This window comes from Calonectris borealis, chromosome 1 (genome assembly GCF_964195595.1).
Source record: "Calonectris borealis chromosome 1, bCalBor7.hap1.2, whole genome shotgun sequence".
NCBI lineage: Eukaryota > Metazoa > Chordata > Aves > Procellariiformes > Procellariidae > Calonectris > Calonectris borealis.
Genome location: NC_134312.1, coordinates 14,457,595 through 14,478,947, shown reverse-complemented (window position 1 = coordinate 14,478,947; position 21,353 = coordinate 14,457,595). Strand labels below are relative to the sequence as shown.

General features: G+C 41.1%; 1 protein-coding gene across 1 annotated transcript in view; it reads left to right on the top strand.

Moving 5' to 3' along the window:
* The window catches only part of RELN (reelin), a 299,055-nt gene that overhangs the window by 102,718 nt on the left and 174,984 nt on the right, over window positions 1-21,353 (top strand). Inside the window, exon 4 of the mRNA XM_075144890.1 lies at window positions 20,265-20,335. Coding sequence (XP_075000991.1) covers window positions 20,265-20,335 — 71 coding nt within the window. The remainder of the gene's footprint in view (window positions 1-20,264; window positions 20,336-21,353) is intronic.

Here is a 21,353-nt window from a genome sequence, read left to right as displayed (position 1 = left end):
CAACAAGGAGGGAGAAATGTTTGTGCACAATTTTATATGAGGGGTTTCCCTGTTGGGGTCATATGTCAGGACTATGCTGCTGTTTCTGGGGAAGCAAACTTCTTTTGTGGTTGTTACGTCCCTGACACCACTCATGACGTACACAACAGGGTCATAATCCAGCTTTACAGTTGCTGCCTCACAAATTGTACAGCCTATGAAATTGGATCTCTAAAGGATTCAAAAACTTATAACCAATAAGTGTAATTGGAGGTGGTTTTACTATTTTTCAGACACAGACAAAAGGATGTATAGCTCCTGCTGAGTAATTGCAGAAAAGCCAACACCTGAAATTAAATTCCCCAAAATACTAGAAAGTAGGCCATAAGAAACAAATTAGCTGGTTTCCCTGCCAAAGACTCTCAACCCCAACAACTCTTAACTATCTTTAATGTCAGATGATTTGTGAATTAATCATTCATTGCCCTACAATTTTAATTTTCTTAAGGAAAATGTTTCCTAATCTCTCTTAGACCAGATTCTGCTATTTTAAATCATATGGCACAGGACAGTACTGCATGAGTAGTGGACTGTCGTGGTTTAACCCGGCAGGCAGCCAAATACCACGCAGCCGCTCACTCACTCCCCCCACCCCCAGTGGGACGGGGAGAGAATTGGAAGGGTAAGAGTGAGAAAAACTCGTGGGTTGAGATAAAGACAGTTTAATAGAACAGAAAAGGAAGGGAAAATACTACTACTACTACAACTACTACTACTACTACTAGTAATAATAATAATAATAATTATAATTATATTTATAATTATAATAGAATATACAAAATGAGTGATGCATAATGCAATTGCTTACCACCCACTGACCGATAACCAAGTAGCGATTGCTACTTCCTGGAACACGCCTCCCATTCATATACTGAGCATGACGTCACATGGTATGGAACACGCCGTTGGCCAGCTGGGCTAGCTGTCCCGGCTATGCTCCCTCCCAGCCTCTTCCAGAGCATGTAAGCTGAATGTCATTGACTAGCAGAGTACTTGGCAACAACTAAAAACATCAGCATGTTATCAACATTCTTCTCATACTAAATCCAAAACACAGCACTAGGAGGAAATTTAGCTCTATCCCAGCCCAAATCAGGACAGTAGTGAGCCTCACTAGGCGTAATGTGAGTTCAGTGTACACGAGTGACATGAGATCTTCTCATGAAATAAGGTGTTGATAAGGTGAGTGAGCTCTCAGGACCTGGCTCTTTGTATTTAATTGAAGAGCTGCACCAGCACTACTAGTTGTTGGGATAGATGTCTACACAGTCAAGTCAGTAACTCGTAGAAGCAGGTAGATAGTTCACGAATGCAGGTACTGGAAGTGGTTTGGCACGCTGCGTTGTTGGAGTGTGTAGATCAAGGATGACATAGCTGAAATATTTTCTTTACAATTTGCTTCTTGTTTTAAAGAAATAAAGTCTAATCCAAACCCAATAAATCTGAAGTCTGATATATACGATGTGATTTGATAAAATTTCTTGATCAGAAGTTTCACATTTTTACCAGAAATGGCAGGTATTTATAATTTGCTGCACAAGTAGTTTAAGTATTTTAGCATAACTTAGAGTGAATTAATGGCTTGTTATTTATTGCCTAATGCTCTATAGGAGTGATTTATAAAGCCATGCTCCGCACCGCTTGTTACTTTGTATTCTCTGTGTTAGATGTATCATCAATATCATTAAATGAATTCACAGTGACATTGCTCTGGAACTATGGTTTTTGATACAAGGGTAACGGAACATAAATCAAGAATTATGTTTAATTCATAAGAGGCACCAGTCTCTCATTTAGGTGTAGGCTGGGCTAGAAGGTGTCAAAAATATGCTTTACAATACCTCTTCTGATTGCATTTCAGACCCTCTCTATATGCCCTTATGTTCTGTGTGAGAATAATATATAGCAATACCGTGCAGTTTGTCAAGTGAATAACATTTGTGTTTTTATTTATTTAGGTGCAAATGGTATCATTATTTTTACCACAAGCTAAAAAGGAATATATTTATATGAATATACTTAAAATGATTCTTAAGGGAATCTATAAATTTAAAGATAAGTCTTGCCTATTCAGTGCAATAAATACTATTGTTGATTATTTAAATTACACTTTAAAAATCTAATACTTTCTAGTATTTCTTACTGTTATTTTTACTTCTTTCCCTGCAGAAATATAAATAAACCCTCTCTTCATTTTAGTCTTTCTTTACCTTCCTCTTTAAATTCCTCTTGAATTAGTGCATTGAAATCCAGAGCATCGAAAAGCCTATAAGAATATTTATCTAGTATCTCTTTACTTTTTATTAATTTTATGTAAATATTTCTGTCCCCTTTGTAAAAAAAATATTCTTACAAATCCTAAATTTAGGATCAGTGCTGACTTGAAAATATGCTTTTACCTCAATATTATTCCAAGTGTATGTGAACTCTTGACAATAATTCACATATAATGGTAATTTTGAAGCAAGAAGATTTAACGCTTTGTGCTGATGATGCAGTTTATTAGAAGTGTTACTTATGCAAGATCTGTGGATGACTCCAGGGCTGTTATTTGCTAGAAGTTGTGCGCCCAGGTGGCCAGGAAGGCCAACAGCATCCTGGCCTGTATCAGAAATAGTGTGGCCAGCAGGAGCAGGGAGGTGATCGTGCCCCTGTACTCGGCACTGGTGAGGCTGCACTTCGAATCCTGTGTTCAGTTTTGGGCCCCTCACTCCAAGAAGGACATGGAGGTGCTGGAGGGTGTCCAGAGAAGGGCAACGAAGCTGGTGAAGGGTCTGGAGCACAAGTCTTATGAGGAGCGGCTGAGGGAACTGGGGTTGTTTAGCCTGGAGAAGAGGAGGCTGAGGGGAGACCTCATTGCGCTCTACAACTCCCTGAAAGGAGGTTATAGTGAGGTGGGTGTTGGTCTCTTCTCCCAAGTAACTAGCGATAGGACAAGAGGAAATGGCCTCAGGTTGCACCAGGGGAGGTTTAGACTGGACATTAGGAGAAATTTCTTTACTGAAAGAGTGGTGAGACCTTGGAACAGGCTGCCCAGGGAAGTGGTTGAGTCACCATCCCTGGAAGTATTTAAAAGACGTGTAGGTGTGGTGCTTAGGGACATGGTTTAGTGGGCATGGTGGTGTTGGGTTGATGGTTGGACTCGATGATCTTAGAGGTCTTTTCCAACCTTAATGATTCTATAAGTTTGTTCATTGCCTAGCTACAAGAAGTGGGACATGTTCTCTTTGACATTCCTTGGAGTTACCAAAATAGTCATCAAGTATTTTAAATGTATGACTGAAAGGAGTTACATTCATGGGAGAATACTAATGTTTACACCTAAATCAAAACTAGACGAAAAAAATGTGTTGTGAAAATGAAGGAATACTTTTTGTTCACTGTTTTAAACTTTTGTTCTCAGTGGAAAAGAAGTACTATAAAACAAATAGCGTATCATTGGACAGGGAGAAAAATCAGACTTCAGGCTTCTTATGTCACAGCTTTCATGCCCTGTCCTGTGTGAATATAAATTTGGAATAAGCATGGATCAATGCAGAAGAGAGTTGTATCACTTGTGTTCCTCACCGCAGCGTGCTATTACAGTTGCCTCTCCTTGGACTGGAGCGGTGGAGGCAGGACGCATCCCTCGGCCCCTCTGCCCCACTGACACTAGGGCTGTGCTGCCCACGCTGTTGGGACAGCAATTCTCTTCCCTGCAGCCCTGTGGCAAATGGCAAGCAGAAGCGTGATGGCAATAGGAAGTCTGGGAAGATGGTTGTATTTTTCCTTCCTAAATGACTTTTTAAAATTATAGCGAAGTATATTCTACATTGTAATTAAAGATATGAAAGTTTAAAGAAAATATTTTATCTGCTCTAAGTCATGCTTTTTCGTTTCATTTGATGAAAATTTCAGAGTGTTTGGATTTCTTTCTGAGGTGCAAAGGAAGCATATTTCAGAGTCCCAACATGCCTCCCAAAATGGGATTTCTGTTCTCTTTACAGGCCCAAATAAAACGCTAGGGCCACAAAGAATCAAAAGCTAAAAACCAAACAATATTTGACTTTTCACCAAGATTAGAAGAACATTTGTGTTAGAATGAGGGAAAAATCAATTTAAATATATGATAAAATTTTGTACACAAAGCTGGAAGATTTTTTTCTTCATTTTCACTTAAAAATACGTTGGAAGGGAAGTTTTTGGCTTAATATTATCTTTTTACCTTGGTTTTACAATTCAAAATTCTATCCAATTTGTAAACAAGACTTAGACACTCTTCAAGAACAAAAAGCATCTATATGTGAAAATCAGAAATTCCCATTAGTATTTTATTGGTCCCAAAACTTCCAAAAATGCTTCATTCTGAACACCTCATTGGCTTCTCCTCCCCCCTGCAATGATGGCTTGTTGGCCACCCGATATCAAGCAGCCTTTCCTCCCACTGTTGTGCTGGGTGATGTTAAGGATGTGACCGGTGAGTTTTGGGAAGTTCTGCGAACCCTGAGGAATCCCTTTGTCTCATAGGAGGTTGTGGCCCACAGATTTCCAGGTCTTCCTTACAGCACCCTGGGCATCCCTCCCACCTCTGCTGGCAGCCAGCACCCGAACTGCAGCAGCCTAGTTTGGGATACCTTCTCCTCAGTTTTGCAAAGAAAATGGATATCTTGTTAGTTGTGGCATCCTTAGGCAGGGCATAAGGGTGCTCAGTAAAGAGCTATCATGTACCTACTTAATGACGTTAATGTGTTCAAGACCACAGAGCTCCTTTAGGATCAGAGGTTAACAGTGCAATAATTAACTGCAAGCTCATTTAATCTTCTAGTACTTCTGAAATAACAGTGACTAGGGTAATTTTTCTTCATTATGTTGTGTCTCCTTTGATTAGGAAGGTTATGTTTTAAAATGGGGAACTGCTGTGCATGGTGACTTAGTACAGATCCATTTCCTGGGCAACTGTCCAGTTTTCAGACAGTCACTATGTAATATTAAAGTAATATTAAAACTTTAACTGGCACAGCATTAAAAGGTGCCTGTGCCAGTTAAAAACAGGAAGAGAAAACATGCAGGGAAATTCAATTTAATTTAGCCTAAGATATGTTCCTGGAGTGATAATGCTGCCTGTCCATCCCTCTTTCTCCCTACACTAATTATTTTTGAACTTGTAGGTCCATTCCAATGAATGTTGGCAGCAGCTTAAGTATCTTAGATATATTATCTTGGGTGTTTGAATATAGAGGACCGTGCTGAAGGAAACGCTGAGAAGGATTATCATACACAAGAGGATCACAGGGAGAAAAATCTGGGGGAGCTCATGGTTGGCAAGGAGCTCTGGCTGCGCACTTGTTTTATCAAACTCCTCCTCAGCCAAGAGGAGTTTGAGTTGAGTTGAGAGACCAAGAGACAGATGATACCGATGTGGCTGCAAGTGATGAGCTTTCTGTGGCTTAGAAATCACCACTCTCTACTTCAGGTGGGGCATGACTGGGTGCACACTCCCACTGCGTGGCGGTGCATAGGAAAATGCAGTAAGTTAAACCATTACCCAATAAACTCATAGTAAAATCACAAAGCAGTGTGGTTCAGCATACCTGGCATCAGAAATGCAGCCGTGGGTTTCTGACTTCAGAATGCAAGGCTTTAAACAGGATCTTTTTTTTAAAGTGTGTTCCCCAAAATTAAAATGGTATTTTCTGATTTATTTTGATACAAGTTTCAAAAGTGTTAATTCATACAAACATTTTTTCAAAGCATGAATAGTGTTTAAAATAGACTATTAAGGAACAGAGGTGCAGTTTCTTTAAAATTCAATTCAATAGGACCAATATTTATGCTCTAGAGAATAAACCTTAGCATTTGAAGAACGAATACTTTCTGAAATTTAATGTATTTTGTTGTGCATAATGAAGCATATGAATTACTCTGGAAAAAAAAGAGCAGTTTCAATCATGTTTCCTAAAACCAGCAGATCAAAATTCTTTACAACATTCTTATTGGTAAACTCTTCAAAAGACCGAATATCAGTGTGGAAAATATTGAAGAACAATTTTCCACAACACTACTAACAGCTGCAAAAAAGTAAGGTATTTCCCTACAGCAAGTCAACATGAACATTTTTGTAGCAAGCATAGATGAAAAGATTTGTGAATGGAAACTTGGATAAGATTTATGTTCTGGTTGACTAAATGTATTTTAAAATATTTCTGATGTTTTCTATATCTCTTAGTTTAGGAATTCTGATAATTTTTCATATAATTTTATACAGAGTCAATAATACAGCCAGAACAATGTTTAGATGCAATATATATTGAGAAACAGAAATAAATACATAATTTGAAACTCTGAAGCTAAAAGGTACATGTGAACATGTGTCCACTGGGTATTATTAATACGTAAACCCTGGTCTTCAGTTTAAATGCAAGGATTGGCCTCAGGTCAATAAAATAAAAAAGGAGATGGGCAGCAATGTCATGCAAGGAATCCAAACTTCTTATGAGCTGTTTGATTGAGGGATCCTCAGAAATGGATGCACTGGAAGCTAAAAGGCACAGACCACCAGCTGTATTTTAAAACATTTTAGTTATTGTTTGAATATATTTTGTATGTACACTGCAGTCTTCCTACTAGTATAACATAGCAGAGTTAATCTTTGCCAATGAATGAAGTCCGCCTGTTTCCTCAGTATGTGCCAAACAAGTGGTACTGCATAGATAGTGCTGCTATTTTTACAGCATTGTTTTTAGATGCTGTTCTCGGATATGTCTTATTTTCTTCTAAATTGATAATTGTATCTCTGCCATCCATACACCTTTACCAGTTAACAGTTTACTGCTATTCCTTCCATCTGTCTGATGGGTCTTACTTCAAGTCTTTTGACTCACAGCCACATCCATCCCATCCAGTTTTACTCAGACTGCACGGGATGATTTATCTCAGGGATGGGATGTCACTGTTTCCCATTGCCAGGGGACTCTGCCTGAAGCCAATACATTGGATATTTTTGCCAAAGGGAGTGCTCAGAAGGACCAAGGTTTTAGAAATCCTGTATGATTTACCCTGACACCCTCCTGAATTTATCCTGAACAGCTTGTGGGAAGTGTCTCTTCCCTTTTGGTACAAGGGCTTGTACTAAATGCAGTGGTGGACCTACTACCCAAAGTTCCTTAGTTGAAGAGGAGAGAGGAAGAACAAACCCACATGTTTTGTTGTTTTTTATTTGATGCAGTCTTTTAAAAAAATCTTTAAAACTGTGACACTCTGAAAACCCCATTAGAATATCACTTTTGAGAAGAGGTCCTCTTTTATCATTAAGCGTTAGTTCAAGTTTGCTGTTTTATTAGTCAACCATAAACTTCTTAGCTGTACAAATTACAGATGAATTTCCCTAATTTCCAGCACCACTCTTCTGTATACAGCACCAGATGTGAAAGTCTCCGATGCATGCCTTCATCTGGAATACTTGGTATCTGGGATTCCAGACATGGGAATTTGAGCTCCCAAGCAATATTTCATATAACAGAGCAATAATTATTTGTATTTGAAAAGTTCACCTTCCTGGCAACATTACTGAATGGAATTCCGAATTTATTCCTTTTGACTGGAACCTGTCATTAGCAAATAAATGAAGAGTCAAAGTCTGGTTGCATTTCACCCAATATTGCCATTTTTTGTTCATCTGGGACATAGGGAATCCAGTATTGGGACTGTGCGAAACAGTCTCAGAACACCAACAGGATATTTTCCTACACAGATTCTTTCTAGTGTTGCGCTCATTCTGCCAAAGATTTCTGAAAACAAATCTGTGCTCAGAGGAAAAATGAGTCAGTAACAAAAGAACCGAGACCAACCATCTATCCTGGGAGTACTTACAGTATTGCTTAGATTCTCTGATACTTTGGTTTCTTTCAAGGCTGTGGTTATAAATCTCTTCATTAATACTTTACTTTAAGAGAAGGGTTTTTAGCGTTTGATGTCTTTTTTAATAATAGGCTTAAAGAATTATTATCAACACAGTACCAAAAGGACATATTATGGCAATGTAGCTTAGAGGGTAATTTATTTCTGAGTGAGATAAATCATGGATTGTTTCCTAGTGAGAAACATGGGTTCAAATTCATTATTGTTGGAACAGTATATTATATGAGAGGCTGCTGTCCAAATGAGTTGTAAATTGAGAGTATCTATGCCTGTGTCAAGTGACTGACCAATTCAAGCTAAAGTTCACACAGCAGTTTTTATTTAATATAATCTTGATAACCCTAGCAGTATTTTATTATGCAAAAACATTCACAAATACAAGAACTGTGAGCCTGAACATGCTGTTGGGCAATGTGGCAAAAGGCATAGCAGGGCTGGATGTGTTTGATTAGTGCAGCTGATTCTGCTTTGAGCAGGAGGTTGGACTGGAGACCTCCTGAGGTCCCTTCCATTCCATTTTCTTATGATCTTCTGATCTTCTCTGGGGTGTGAAGAAAAGTCTGTGTGGGCAGGCCATGGTATCCTGGGTGGAGGAAGAAAAAATTCAACCCATGGTTCTGAAATAGCTGAATTCACTCATTTTGGAGCTGGCAGCATGGGGGGGAGTTAGGTCCTAACCACAACTGCCAGTTTGCATGGGGCAGAGCTCCCATCCACAGCAGAAGTGGAGGCCAGCACCAAGGGATGCGGGGCCATTGCTAACACCCTGCAAGGGGAACACAAGGCTTTGCTCAGCCCTAACAGCTGCTGAAAGTTGCTGGCTTGGAAAGCAGGGCTGGAGGACAGGACCTATTGTGGAAAGACACAGAGAACAGATTGTTCTCTTGTAAATCTGTTTTTATTTGATCTCTCTGGCTGAGGTGGGAGAGGTTGGATGTGATTTAGATAATTCGGGTCTCTGAGTGTCTCTTAATCCAAACCTTAAGACATGACTCAAATGGGCATCTCTGAAACAAACATGAAGAATTGCCTAACTATGCCGTGAGCAGCAGGACCATGAAGCCCAGTTTCCTACATCTTTAGGCAGTAAGTCCCCATGGCACCCACACCACAGTACTCCCAGGTGCCCTCACACCACATCTCAGCCTCACCTGCAATACCTCCAGGGTCTCCGAATAGCCTCCTGCCCTTCCCCAGTACATCCAGCTCCTGCTATTGATGCCAGACCTCCTCACCATAGTTTCTCCAGTTTATGCAGTGTACCTGATGCCATTCCACCTACTTCTTTTGGCTGGAGCTCTGTGATACTTAACAAATTTGTCATTTTTTCAGTGGCTGCTGGAATTAATTATTCTCCTAAGGCAATATTTCACCTGCCTATTTCTATTTGTAAGCTGGTATGGTCTTAAGGGATATATGTTTTCTTCCAACACATAAATCTGGCTGAAATTAAAAGCCATGCAGGAGAAATAACTGTCCTTTGTATGATTGGTGACCCTGCATTTTTTTCAAGAGGTTCACCGTATTCCCAGCATGCAGGAGGCAAGTGAGAATGGGGAGAGAATAACAGCTCTTCAATAACAACTGTAGCAGGTTCTTCCTTAGTTTGATTTTTATCAGTCTGTGAAAGGTTTGCATGCTTCAGTTGTTTTTCAGTCCTCTGAAAACAGTTAGGACAGTGGGAAGATTGCAAAGAAACATAGACGAGTGTAACATTTCAGTGTTCAGTGAAGCCTTAGGAAGCAGAAACCTGCCCCATGTGCTCTGGGGTGTAGCCAGTGGACATTTTGATTTTTGGTGGAACATTTTCTAGCTTTAGACTCAAGAGACAGATTTTATCCTCCCTTTGTAAGCTGCTTTGAACATTGTGGATGCACCAGTTGCATCTCTGTAATTAATATTGAAATGAGTGTTCGTTAAGAAATGGGGTTATTTGGCTATTTGAGGATTTCTCTGTGCGGGTTGTAAAGCAAATACAGGGGATAAGGTTCCAGATTCTCATATGGTCCAGCTCATCCACAGCTGCTGGCAACGTCCTTTGGGAACAGTGGGCAGCTGAAGCAGGTTAGAGCAGGCTGCTCAAATCTTAACTGGGAAACAAATAGTGATACAGATGGCATGAGGGCAGTGAACTGAAAAGGTGGCCTTAAAATCATCATTTTCCATGATTTAGGATCTTTTAAAACTAACGTTGTTTTCATCATAGGATCTCATATGCTGTTTCAGATTTTACTCTTTTAGATTTCAACTGTTTTTAAGTTTTCACTGTACTAATAATATAGCTGAATTTTATGTAAAAATTTATCACATCAGAAAACCCCAGAGCATCAACTACCTTCAAACTCTTGATTTTCTGGAATCATGCAAACCCCTTGGCACTTCTGGTGGATATTCTGACATACACAGCCATAAACTCAAGGATAGGGAGAATCAATATCACAGTATGTACGCAAAGTGTTGGACATAATGAACTCACTAATTCTTTCGTGCTATGAAAAGCAGTTCTCAAAATAAGTGTTGATTACTCTGATTAGATGCAAACCTTGCTTTCATTTCTTTGCTTTTACCTGACATGCAGAACCTTAGAATCGTGGGACTGCAGGATAATGCAGACTGGGAGGGACCTCAGGAGGTCTCTAGTCCAACATCCTGCTCAAAGCAGGGTCACACCAGGTTGTTCAGGGCTTTAATCCAGTTGGGTCTTAAAATACAGCAGCGATGGAGAGGAACTGCACAACCTCCCTTGGCTGGCTGCTGTCAGGTCCCCCCAAAGTCATCTCTTCTCCAGGCTGAATGAGCCCTGGTCCCTCAGCCTCTCCTCACAGGGACGATGCTCCAGTCCCGACCATCTCAGTGGCCTCTGCTGAACTCACCCCAGTTGATCAGCACTGTCAAACTTGACTAGTACACATTGTTAAGAAAAGGATCATACTTTGATGACTGGAGGCTCGCCAATGTGACGCCCATCTACAAGAAGGGCCGGAAGGAGGATCCAGGGAACTACAGGCTGGTCAGTCAGACCTCAGTGCCGGGGAAGATCATGGAGCGGTTCGTCTTGAGGGTGCTCACAAGCCATGTCCGGGACAACCAGGGGATCAGGCCCAGCCAGCACGGGTTCATGGAAGGCAGGTCCTGCTTGACCAACCTGATCTCCTTCTATGACCAGGTGACCCACCTCGTGGATGAGGGAAAGGCTGTGGATGTGGTCTACTTGGACTTCAATAAAGCCTTTGACACTGTCTCCCATAGCATTCTCCTAGAGAAGCTGGTGGCTCACGGCCTAGACAGGTGCACTCTTCGCTGGGTAAAAAACTGGCTGGACGGCCGAGCCCAGAGAGTTGTGGTGAACGGAGTTAAATCCAGTTGGCGGCCGGTCACAAGAGGTGTTCTCCAGGGCTCAGTTTTGGGGCCAGTCCTGTTCAATATCTTTATCAACGATCTGGATGAGGGGATCGAGTGCTCCCTCAGTAAGTTTGCAGACGACACCAAGTTGGGCGGGAGTGTTGATCTACTGGAGGGTAGGAAGGCTCTGCAGAGGGACCTGGACAGGCTGGATCGATGGGCTGAGGCCAACTGTATGAGGTTCAACAAGGCCAAGTGCCGGGTCCTGCACTTTGGCCACAACAACCCCAGGCAACGCTACAGGCTTGGGGAAGAGTGGCTGGAAAGGTGCCCAGAGGAAAAGGACCTGGGGGTGCTGGTTGACAGCTGGCTGAACATGAGCTGGCAGTGTGCCCAGGTGGCCAAGAAGGCCAACGGCATCCTGGCCTGTATCAGAAATAGTGTGGCCAGCAGGAGTAGGGAGGTGATCGTGCCCCTGTACTCGGCACTGGTGAGGCCGCACCTCGAATCCTGTGTTCAGTTTTGGGCCCCTCACTACAAGAAGGACATGGAGGTGCTGGAGCGTGTCCAGAGGAGGGCAACGAAGCTGGTGAAGGGCCTGGAGCACAAGTCTTATGAGGAGCGGCTGAGGGAACTGGGGTTGTTTAGCCTGGAGAAGAGGAGGCTGAGGGGAGACCTCATTGCGCTCTACAACTCCCTGAAAGGAGGTTGTAGCGAGGTGGGTGTTGGTCTCTTCTCCCAAGTAACTAGCGATAGGACGAGAGGAAATGGCTTCAAGTTGCACCAAGGGAGGTTTAGATTGGACATTAGGAGAAATTTCTTTACTGAAAGAGTGGTCAGGTCTTGGAACAGGCTGCCCAGGGAAGTGGTGGAGTCACCATCCCTGGAGGTATTTAAAAGACGTGTAGATGTGGTGCTTAGGGACATGGTTTAGTGGTGGACTTGGCAGTGCTAGGTTAACGGTTGGACTCGATGATCTTAAGGGTCTTTTCCCACCTAAACAATTCTATGATTCTATGATTCTATGATACAGGCAAAGACAAAGACTTTTTTGTTCTTGAAGGATAATTTAGGTGATTGAATGATATCTTGATTGAATATAGGCTTTAGAAGACTACACAAGCAAAATTTGGGAAAACCAGTATTTTTTATACAAAAAAGATATAATAAAATCATTAGCTTAGGGCTAAATGTAGATTTTAAATTCTTATAAATACTCAATGCATTAAAAACTTAAAATCCATGCAATCGATGTTTTCCTAGAGAATAAAGTAGAATAGATTGCAAAACCTAAGACAAGGAGAGCACCCTCTCCCAAACACTGAAAAAGGTGGAAAACAGAGACCTAGTTGTTGGCACTGTGTCAGTAAAGAGACAATGGATGCCTGTTCTATTATTTATATGAGCTGACTGCTTGGCAGATGCCACTGCAATAACCCTTTATTTAAATTGTAGAAAAAATAGAATATGCTTTTCTTTATAATCACACAATGCAAAATACTAATGAAAATGTTGTATTTCCTGTAGCTGAGAAGAAAGTATTGTCCTAATCTGCTTTCAGTCAGCAAGAAGCTCTAATCATTCCAGTCACATAAAACTAGATAGAATTAAAAAAAAAACATATTTGTATTCTCTGATACAAGGGAAAGGAGGATGAAAATGTTTATATACAGTTTGAATTGGTTATTCTTACTTTTTTCCTCTTTCATAATGCTTATTTACTGTTCATAAGTAAATATGCATTGTACAAATATGCACATGTACAAAATACAGTCTTTTGTACTCACACCTTGTAACCAAACGAAAGTTTGGTGGTTTTTGGGACTACAAAAGAAAGTTCTTATAAAGTCTGAAGTGTAGGGGCTGGAGCTGCCTGTGCACCCTTCTGCTTCCAGTGCTGTAGCCTTAGATCCATTCTCATAATACAGTTCATCTCATTTATTTTTCTACTTGAGGACATTTGTTTTATTCAAATCTTTGTTAAAGAAAACACTTAAATGGGTGCTTAAATCTATCCCTAATCAGACCAACACTTCCTAAAGGTACACAGCCTAGCATAGGTTTCTATGTTAAACCGTAAAAACTTAAATCCACTTCATCTTGGGCTGATGTTACCATTTAGCATTCCCCCCCTTATATTTACCTCAAATCATCATATTGTCTCTCAAGCATATAACTTTTTTTTTTAAATGCCAAAGAGCAACAACAAAATCTGCCTTATGTCTTGTAAGTGTCTTATAAGTGTGCGCTGGACCATGTGTACAGTCAAAAATGTACACATCAGGCCAACGCACAAGAGTGTGCACGGACCACTGCACGCTTTAAAAGTGCCTCGGTTGAAGTGCGGTTGAAGTTGTAGGTTTTAAAAATGGATGTTTTGCATGGGGTGCACTGAATGAGATAAAAGTTCTGCAAAACCAGCTGGATGCAGGTTGGGTCTAGCAACATTGAAAGAGTTATGATTAGCTTTTCAGAGTGCATAGATAGTGTGTGGGAGGGAGAAATAGCCCATCTCTGCACACGGTGTGTTTTATCCCAACCCAGTGACAGTTTCTGCCAGCCCTGTCAATGTTTTGATGCATGCTTCATTGATGGCAATGTGGTCTCAGCTAAAGCTAGTCGATATGGATACACATGCGCTCGCTTCCATAGGCAGAAATGCACACATGTGGCTTTAAATGTTGGTTTAATACCGAAGACATTTGCAAAAGGAGACGTTGATTTCTTTCCTTGGTGTTTATTGGCTCTTGCTGAGAAGGCTTTTGACATTTGCTCTGTATTTTCTGTCTCTTAGACTTTATTATTATTTTCAAAAAAAATTTTAACAAAATTTTAATTGTAATAAGGCCATTCAGCGCACCCTTAGGTTGACTCTTGAGTCCCTTTCCCCACATGGGCAATCCCCAGAGATAAATTCAGAGACAAGAGAGAAAGTGAGGAGGCTCTCGTTCCTCTTGCATTTACTCTATATGAAGGCAAAGGAGTCTTAACTCACCCATGAAGTAAGTCAGGAGCATAATTTATGAATGTGAACCACAAACTTCAGCCCAGGACAGCTGCCCCAAATGAAGTGATTGCTCTTTTGCCCTCTGACACATACCCTAGCTTTTGCTGGTCATTTTAATCCTTTCCCTCTGAAGTCTTTTCACCTCTGGTCGAGGCTTTTAGAGCAAGCGTGCTAATTCCAGTCTCCTGAACAAACATTACATAAATAATTACATCTTACTTGCCAGATTTCCGTGGCAGTTTCAGCTGAATATGGTCAAGCCAGATGACTGAAACTGAAAAAACACCTCAGAGGCATTTAACCAGTAGCTGAAAGCTTCCCACCCAAGCACCTTCTGCACCAACAGCCATGAGTGCTCTGTGCATTTTCCCGGCTGGCCCCGATGCTGGTGCCGTCTCCCGGTCAGGTTTAAAATGTTGGTCAGGTTTAAAATGTTGGTCTTGGCTGCTGTTGGAAGAAATTGTCACTGGAGGTTTCAGCCATGGTAGGAGACACAGCCTAAAATGCACACCAGCCTGGCCTCACCTCCTGCTGCGCACAGCAAGTGGTCATTAAACCTCCTTTGCAGAGCACTGTGTTTCACACTCCCACCAAGAAAGACTGGACACACCTGCCCTGTGCACTTAATCGCCAGAAGGCTTATTCCTCATCTTGCTTTTCAATTTATTTGGAGACCTCTTAATTAAATGGTATTTGGGGGTGTGTGTATTTTTTTTAAAAAGACAACAACTAAACCAGGACAAGCAGAGATGGTCATGCAAATTTAATAATGCATTAAAACCCACACAGTTTATTTGCCTAAAGAGGGCAAATATCTACCCTGGCCTCTGGGCAGTGCTGCCGTGCATCCTTTCCACATGTGGAGCAGGCAGAGCCAGGCAGCCCAGGCAGTGTCAATGCACGGCTCAGTCCCACATCCCCTCCTGCCCTGCTGTGGTCTCCCAAGCTAAAACACTTGCTTTAATATGCAGCTTGTTAATGAAAGTGTGTTAGCAATGCATGCAAATCCAATGTGAAATACAAAATACCTCAATATAAAACCATGACAGCAATTACTGGGTATGCATTTCTTTGTTTTCCATTCCAGCCCCGGCTCATCAGATGCCCAGCACCAACCATCTCCCCTGCAGCGGCAGGGAGGGAGCGCAGTCCCTGCTGTCACTGGATCAGACCTGATTTGGGGGCACAGCACTGTAGGGTTTGGGAGGAACAGTCTCAGCTTAGTATAGTCAGTCACTGATTTCCCTGGAGCTGGCATGGATGTCACCCTAAATTTCCTCCGGTGGAAGCAGTCACGAACCATTGCGTACAGATATGCAATGCAGCTGCTAGCGGTGGGCACAGGGTTAAACTCTGCTAATGCAGGTAAAAAAATAACCTTGTTTTCCTTGGTCCTGTTGAAAATCTTTTTGGGAGTGCCATGGGATGGGATATTTTACTGTAGGAAACCTGAGTCTTTTCCCAGACCCCTCCCAAATGAATTTGTCCCAGTGCCCTCCCTCACCAGGGAAAGCACTGGGCAGATGCCAAGCAGCCCTGTAAGGGCAGAGCGAACCCCAGAGCACAACCAGATGTTGAGAGCTTCAGGGGAAGGCCTGGGACAGGTCCTCTGCTCCTGGGAGCACAGCACAGCGTGCTGCTTCTAATCAACAGGAGGCTGGAGGGACGTCTCCCTATCTACAGGTTCATGAATGTATGCAAGTGTCTCTGGATTTCTTTCTCCCAAACCACCCGGAACAATTTGTGTCATCACACAGGGGACAAATTGATATTACCTAGGCTATGTTCGGAGGAGCTGGCAGCACTGCACTCGAATAAAGTGTTTTTAAGCTTGTTAGCACTTGAGCAGGGTGGCACTTCAAGTCCTCTTTCACAGGTGACGTGGATTATATATAGTTCAAGTAGAAAATCAGCAAGTCATATTTCTCTTTTTACTTTTTAGTTACAGACAATTTTAAAGTCTTTATGGCACCCGATTTCAACTTGAATAGTTGTGGTTTAGGAAGCAAAACTCTTTACAGAATTGCCGTAATTGAAGCGTGGGGTTAGTAATGCCTTGAACTGACAGTGAGCCTTGACACCTGATACAGTCGTCTTGTGTTCAGACCTCTTTCTTCCTCTGTCAGCAGATTACCTCCTCTTGCTACTTATACATTTTCCTCTCTCTTGCACAGCCCCAAGCAGCCAAATACATCTGGGCTAATGGAAGTGTGAAGTTAATATAAGGAGGAACCTTATTACCTCTAAGTTGTTTTTCTTTCTAAGCTCTCACTTACCATGTCAGGATGTTCTGGTTCCCTCCCATTTTTCTTTTATTTGTCACCCTTTTGGAAAGATTCATTCCTAGGGAGGAATTACCTCTGGGGACACATGGAGCATGCATCTTGCCTTTGGGCTGACTGACAGGTTAGATTTGATTAGTCACTTCCCTTCACCTGGAAATAAATAGTATACAACGACAGAGTGGGATTATAGACTGGTGTGGAGTAATACCAATTAATAGTTAGTAAGTATCCCTCATCTAAGCAATATTTAACTACATTAAAGACTGTACAGAAACTTTTGAAAAACAGCATAGATATCAGTTAATGAATATACACGTCAAGAAAACAAAACCCTATAATAAACAGCTGAATAATTTTCTTTCTCTAGTAGGGTCTTTTTCAGGCATTGCCAATATTATTTTTATTATAATTACTATAAATATTATGTAGGTTTTATACCTGAGTGTCCACATAGGGATGGATATGTTTTTAGATATGTCACATATTTTTAAAAGAGAAAAATCCAAATTCATAGTCCTGTTCCATTAATCTCACCTGTCGGGTAGGAACATCACCAACAAAGAAAGTTCAATACAGAAAAGGTATCTTTTGCGCTTCTTTCTAAAAGTAGCTTAGTTCATGCATAATTGCACTGCATTATTGTCATTTGCTCCATGAATAAAGCATAAATACAGAGAAAAACAAGCAGATAATACTAGTAAACTGACAGTAACAATACCCTTAATAATTCTCTGAAGCTGCACCGGCCGGTGCAGAACTCATGCATATGTCCATTGCAAAACTAATGCTAACGTGAGCCTATGCCGTAGGAAGCGGTGCCCTTGCTGCACGGCACCGTTGTCCCCAGGGTGCAGATCGCTCCTGCTAGGGAGCAGCAATAATTGGCTCCTGCTCTGCATTATCAAGCAAGGGATGATAGACACAGAAAGATGATGATCATTCAGCTGGCTGCTGGCTCTCTCCCCAAATCCCCTTTTTCTCACACGCATGCAGAGATCCAGTAAACAGTACACAGTTTGGTATTATTGGTATTATTTGGTATTTGTTTGCATTCAGACACATACTTGAGCTCCCCTCTGCATGTGGTCCATGTTTCGAGAGCTTGCTTCTATCTGTCTCATAAAGGAATTCTGTGGTTGCCATCGTTGTATCCTGGGCTGTTGCATAAACAGCATCTCTGAAATCCCAGTCCACTGCTAATGTAAGTTTTTTTCTCACTGTCTGCAAAGAGCCCTCTCTTCCACCCTGCCAGCCTAGGGGAGGGATAGAAATGTTGTACAAAATACCGTCTGTGCTTTAGGTGTGGCATTTTCTTGTATGTGCCCAGGAGCACGGTGAGCCACTTTTTCTTTCTGAAAACATGGAATTCCCACAATGAAACATGTTTGCAAAACATGTCTGTTCATGTGGGTTGGACCCAAAGCTGGCTGTGGGATGCCCTGCCATTTCATCTGCTAGAGGAAGTCACCATATTTGGTCCTCTTAAAGACACGTGGGCACAAGTTTGATTTTGGAAATTGTTTGGTCCCCTTCTGACTTGTGTGTCCACATATACACCCGTGAGGGAATTTGCAGAAATGTATGTAGTGATCGTGCTTTCTTGCATATTCATCACAATAAAGATATAAGAAATACTTTACTTCATGCTTTAAATAAGACTTAAGGTCTCAGCTTTCTTGCCTTTCTTTACATCGTGCTGGGGCGATGTGATTGTTTTTATTTTACTCTGTTCTCAGTATGGTCACTGGTCACGACAGCAGATGAAGAAATGCTAAGGAAGAACAATGGCATGATGTTTTGCCATATTTCACAGAAGTGTTAGAAATCCTAAAATAGTTTCCCTGGTGCACATGGTAGGGACTACAACCAAAACCTCACACTGGTAATGCCACCCCAGGACTGTGGCCAAAATACTGTTGCTACATGTAAAGCTCAGCTCCAGCTTTACATGTGCCTCTGAAAGTCCAAGCAGCCAGAAAAAGCGATACAGCTCTCCTTCCCACGAGCAGAGGAAGAGAGTGCCCTTAAAACCCTAGGAACATCAGGTGGCCAAAGTTTTGCATTTCTGGACACACACTTTGGTGTAAATAGAGCTCTTCTAAATGAGCAGGAAGCAAATTAGATCCCAGAGAAGTTTTTGTTTACTCTGACAGTTTGCAGATGGGTTTTACCTTAAGAATCCACCATATCTGAAAAATGTAATCTTAAATGTGTTACTTCTGTTGTCCTTCCTTGTCAGTGTAACTGGCCTAGTAGCCAAGAAAAAATTTACATATTTTGACTTTTCTTTTTGGACCATTCCTTTATGCTCCTTCCTGACATTTTCATAAGCAAGTGAGGCGTGATCCCTTAGAGAGGGCACACAGCTGGCTGAAAAATCACACTCAAAGTTGCTTTCAATGTCTTACTGTTGAACGGAGAGGCTATTTCAAGGAGTTCATATGGATCTATCTTGAGCACATTAATGTTAATTACTTTCATTACCGACTTGGAGAAAGTATAAAGAACAGTATGAAGAGTGTGTATGAGTCTAGACAGATCTTGGAAGAACTTTGGCTGCAAGACATCAGACTTCAAAGGCAACAGTGGCAAATACTAAAAGGTTTTGAAATCTCCAAGGTAAAACTGAAGTTTTGAAGTACTACACTTCTTAGAAAAGAGGGATGAAATGAGCAACTGGAAATAAAGAATAACCAGCACTGTTAGCATGACAGCTCTGTAGGAGAAAAACAAATCAAATTGCATTGTATCTCTTGCTGATTAAGAGAAAACAAGATGACAAATCTTTCTCCATGGTACGGTAGCTGGTCTGTTAGTTGTAGGTCATTAATGGGAAATAATTATTCTTTAGACAAAACTGGTGAGACCTAAAGTAAGAAACTCTACATGCAGCTATAGGCATATCACTTCCTCAAAGATGGAGACAGATTGAGGCGGACCAGAGACCAACGGTACATTGTTCAGAAAGTGAATGGCTAGAGGACAGGCAGTGTGAAGGTACTGGGCTTGTTAATTTGAGAAAAAGAGGAAAAATAAGAGAATGATGATGATTTCCCAACAGAAAAAAAAAGGAGAAAGTGAACCACTTTGGTTTCTCTAGACAATGAGGGAAATAAAAAGAAAGAACAACTCGATTGGCAGCAAAACCCAATGCAGCGTACCAAGAAATGTTGCAGGGGCTCCTTTTTTGGAAATGTTTGACAAAGGCCTGGAGCAGTGACCATACTGGTCTCTCCCTTTGTTTCCAGAGGGCATTTCTGGACACCCATTCAAGCTCTACATTTCTATCAGTAGCATGTAACAGTACTGTCATTGCTATTGCCTATTGGATCGTGTGAATATTAATTTCACAGAGCAGCAGCTCTGCAACCGTTTCTTCTGTTCTGCCCTGAGACAGACACATTTTCTCAGGCAGACTGATGTGCTTAGCTTTGCGATATGCTTACTCTTACTCATGTCCTTCATTGAATCCCTGTGCTACCAACCTAGCCGTTTTGGTTTAGGAACTTTTCTTTTGCTATGCACAGAAAAAATCCCTACAAATTATTTTATGAATTTAAAAGAGGGAAGAAAGAAGAGCACAGGGAGAAAGCAGAATGGGACTTCTAATTTGATTAGTCATGCATATAGATATACATATGCATATATAAATAAGTATACTACATTATTTACTGTTGTCTTTTTTATGTTCACAGGGCTACAGCTACTCATAGGGGCCAAGTTATATTCAAGGATGCCTTAGCACAACAGCTGTGTGAACAGGGAGGTAAGAGCTACCATCATATTAAAAATATCTGGCACATGTGGTTTTCCATTCTACTTGCATGTCAGTGTAACTCATCATGAAAGCTATTTTGTAAAAAACTTAGTGTCAGGATCTTCTTTATATTTTTAAAACTGATACTTTCTTTGGCTTCATACTTCCCATTAGCTCTCTGGGAAACCCCTCTGTCCTCTCTACTGAATGTTGAGGAATGTACAAAAGTGAATCTTATTACATTATTCACGTACCTGAAATCAGCCTGTAACAACCAACATTTGTTTTTTGTCAAAACCGCAAGCTGAGTTTTAACTCTCACGTATTAACTATAAGCAAAAAATGCAATATGCCTGTAGCAAAAGCTTCGTTTACCATCCAGCTCACACGTATCTTCATGAAGAACCTGCCTTCCCATTTTGTGAAAGTAGGCCATCAAATTTTTGCCCATCACCTACAACATTTGATCATTTTTATAGCTAAACAAAATGTTTGACTTAAGCAAACTTTAAAAATCTAATTGTTTGCACAGCTTATCATATATATCCTTTTGATGAATAACCTAAAAACAAATGTCCTGTTGTGAGCTGTTGTCTACAAACAGCACACTGCTTTGAACCTGCTTCACTGAAACAGTGGGAAGTAGACAAGGTATCCATCATTTTCGGTACAGGAGAGAAAGGAATTTCTGTGCTGATCCAGTTTTCTCCACAAAATTCCAGTGATACTTCCATGTGAAAAGAGACAGTGAAACATGGGCCAACCAGTCTAAAATAAATATTTCATAATTAGAAATGTGTTGTCATATTAACAAAGAAGAGAAAATCCCCCAAAATACATCTTTTGGAGGCATTAGAACTATAAGATTTTTTTTTCCTATGAGTTTGGGAATATCTGTGCAATGGCTTTTGCAATAGGAAGCTGTTGAACATTATGTCAGGAGCATATACTGAGTTATTCGTATAAGGTATGAATAGTACCTCCATGTCGTGGTTTAACCTGGCAGGCAGCCAAATACCACGCAGCC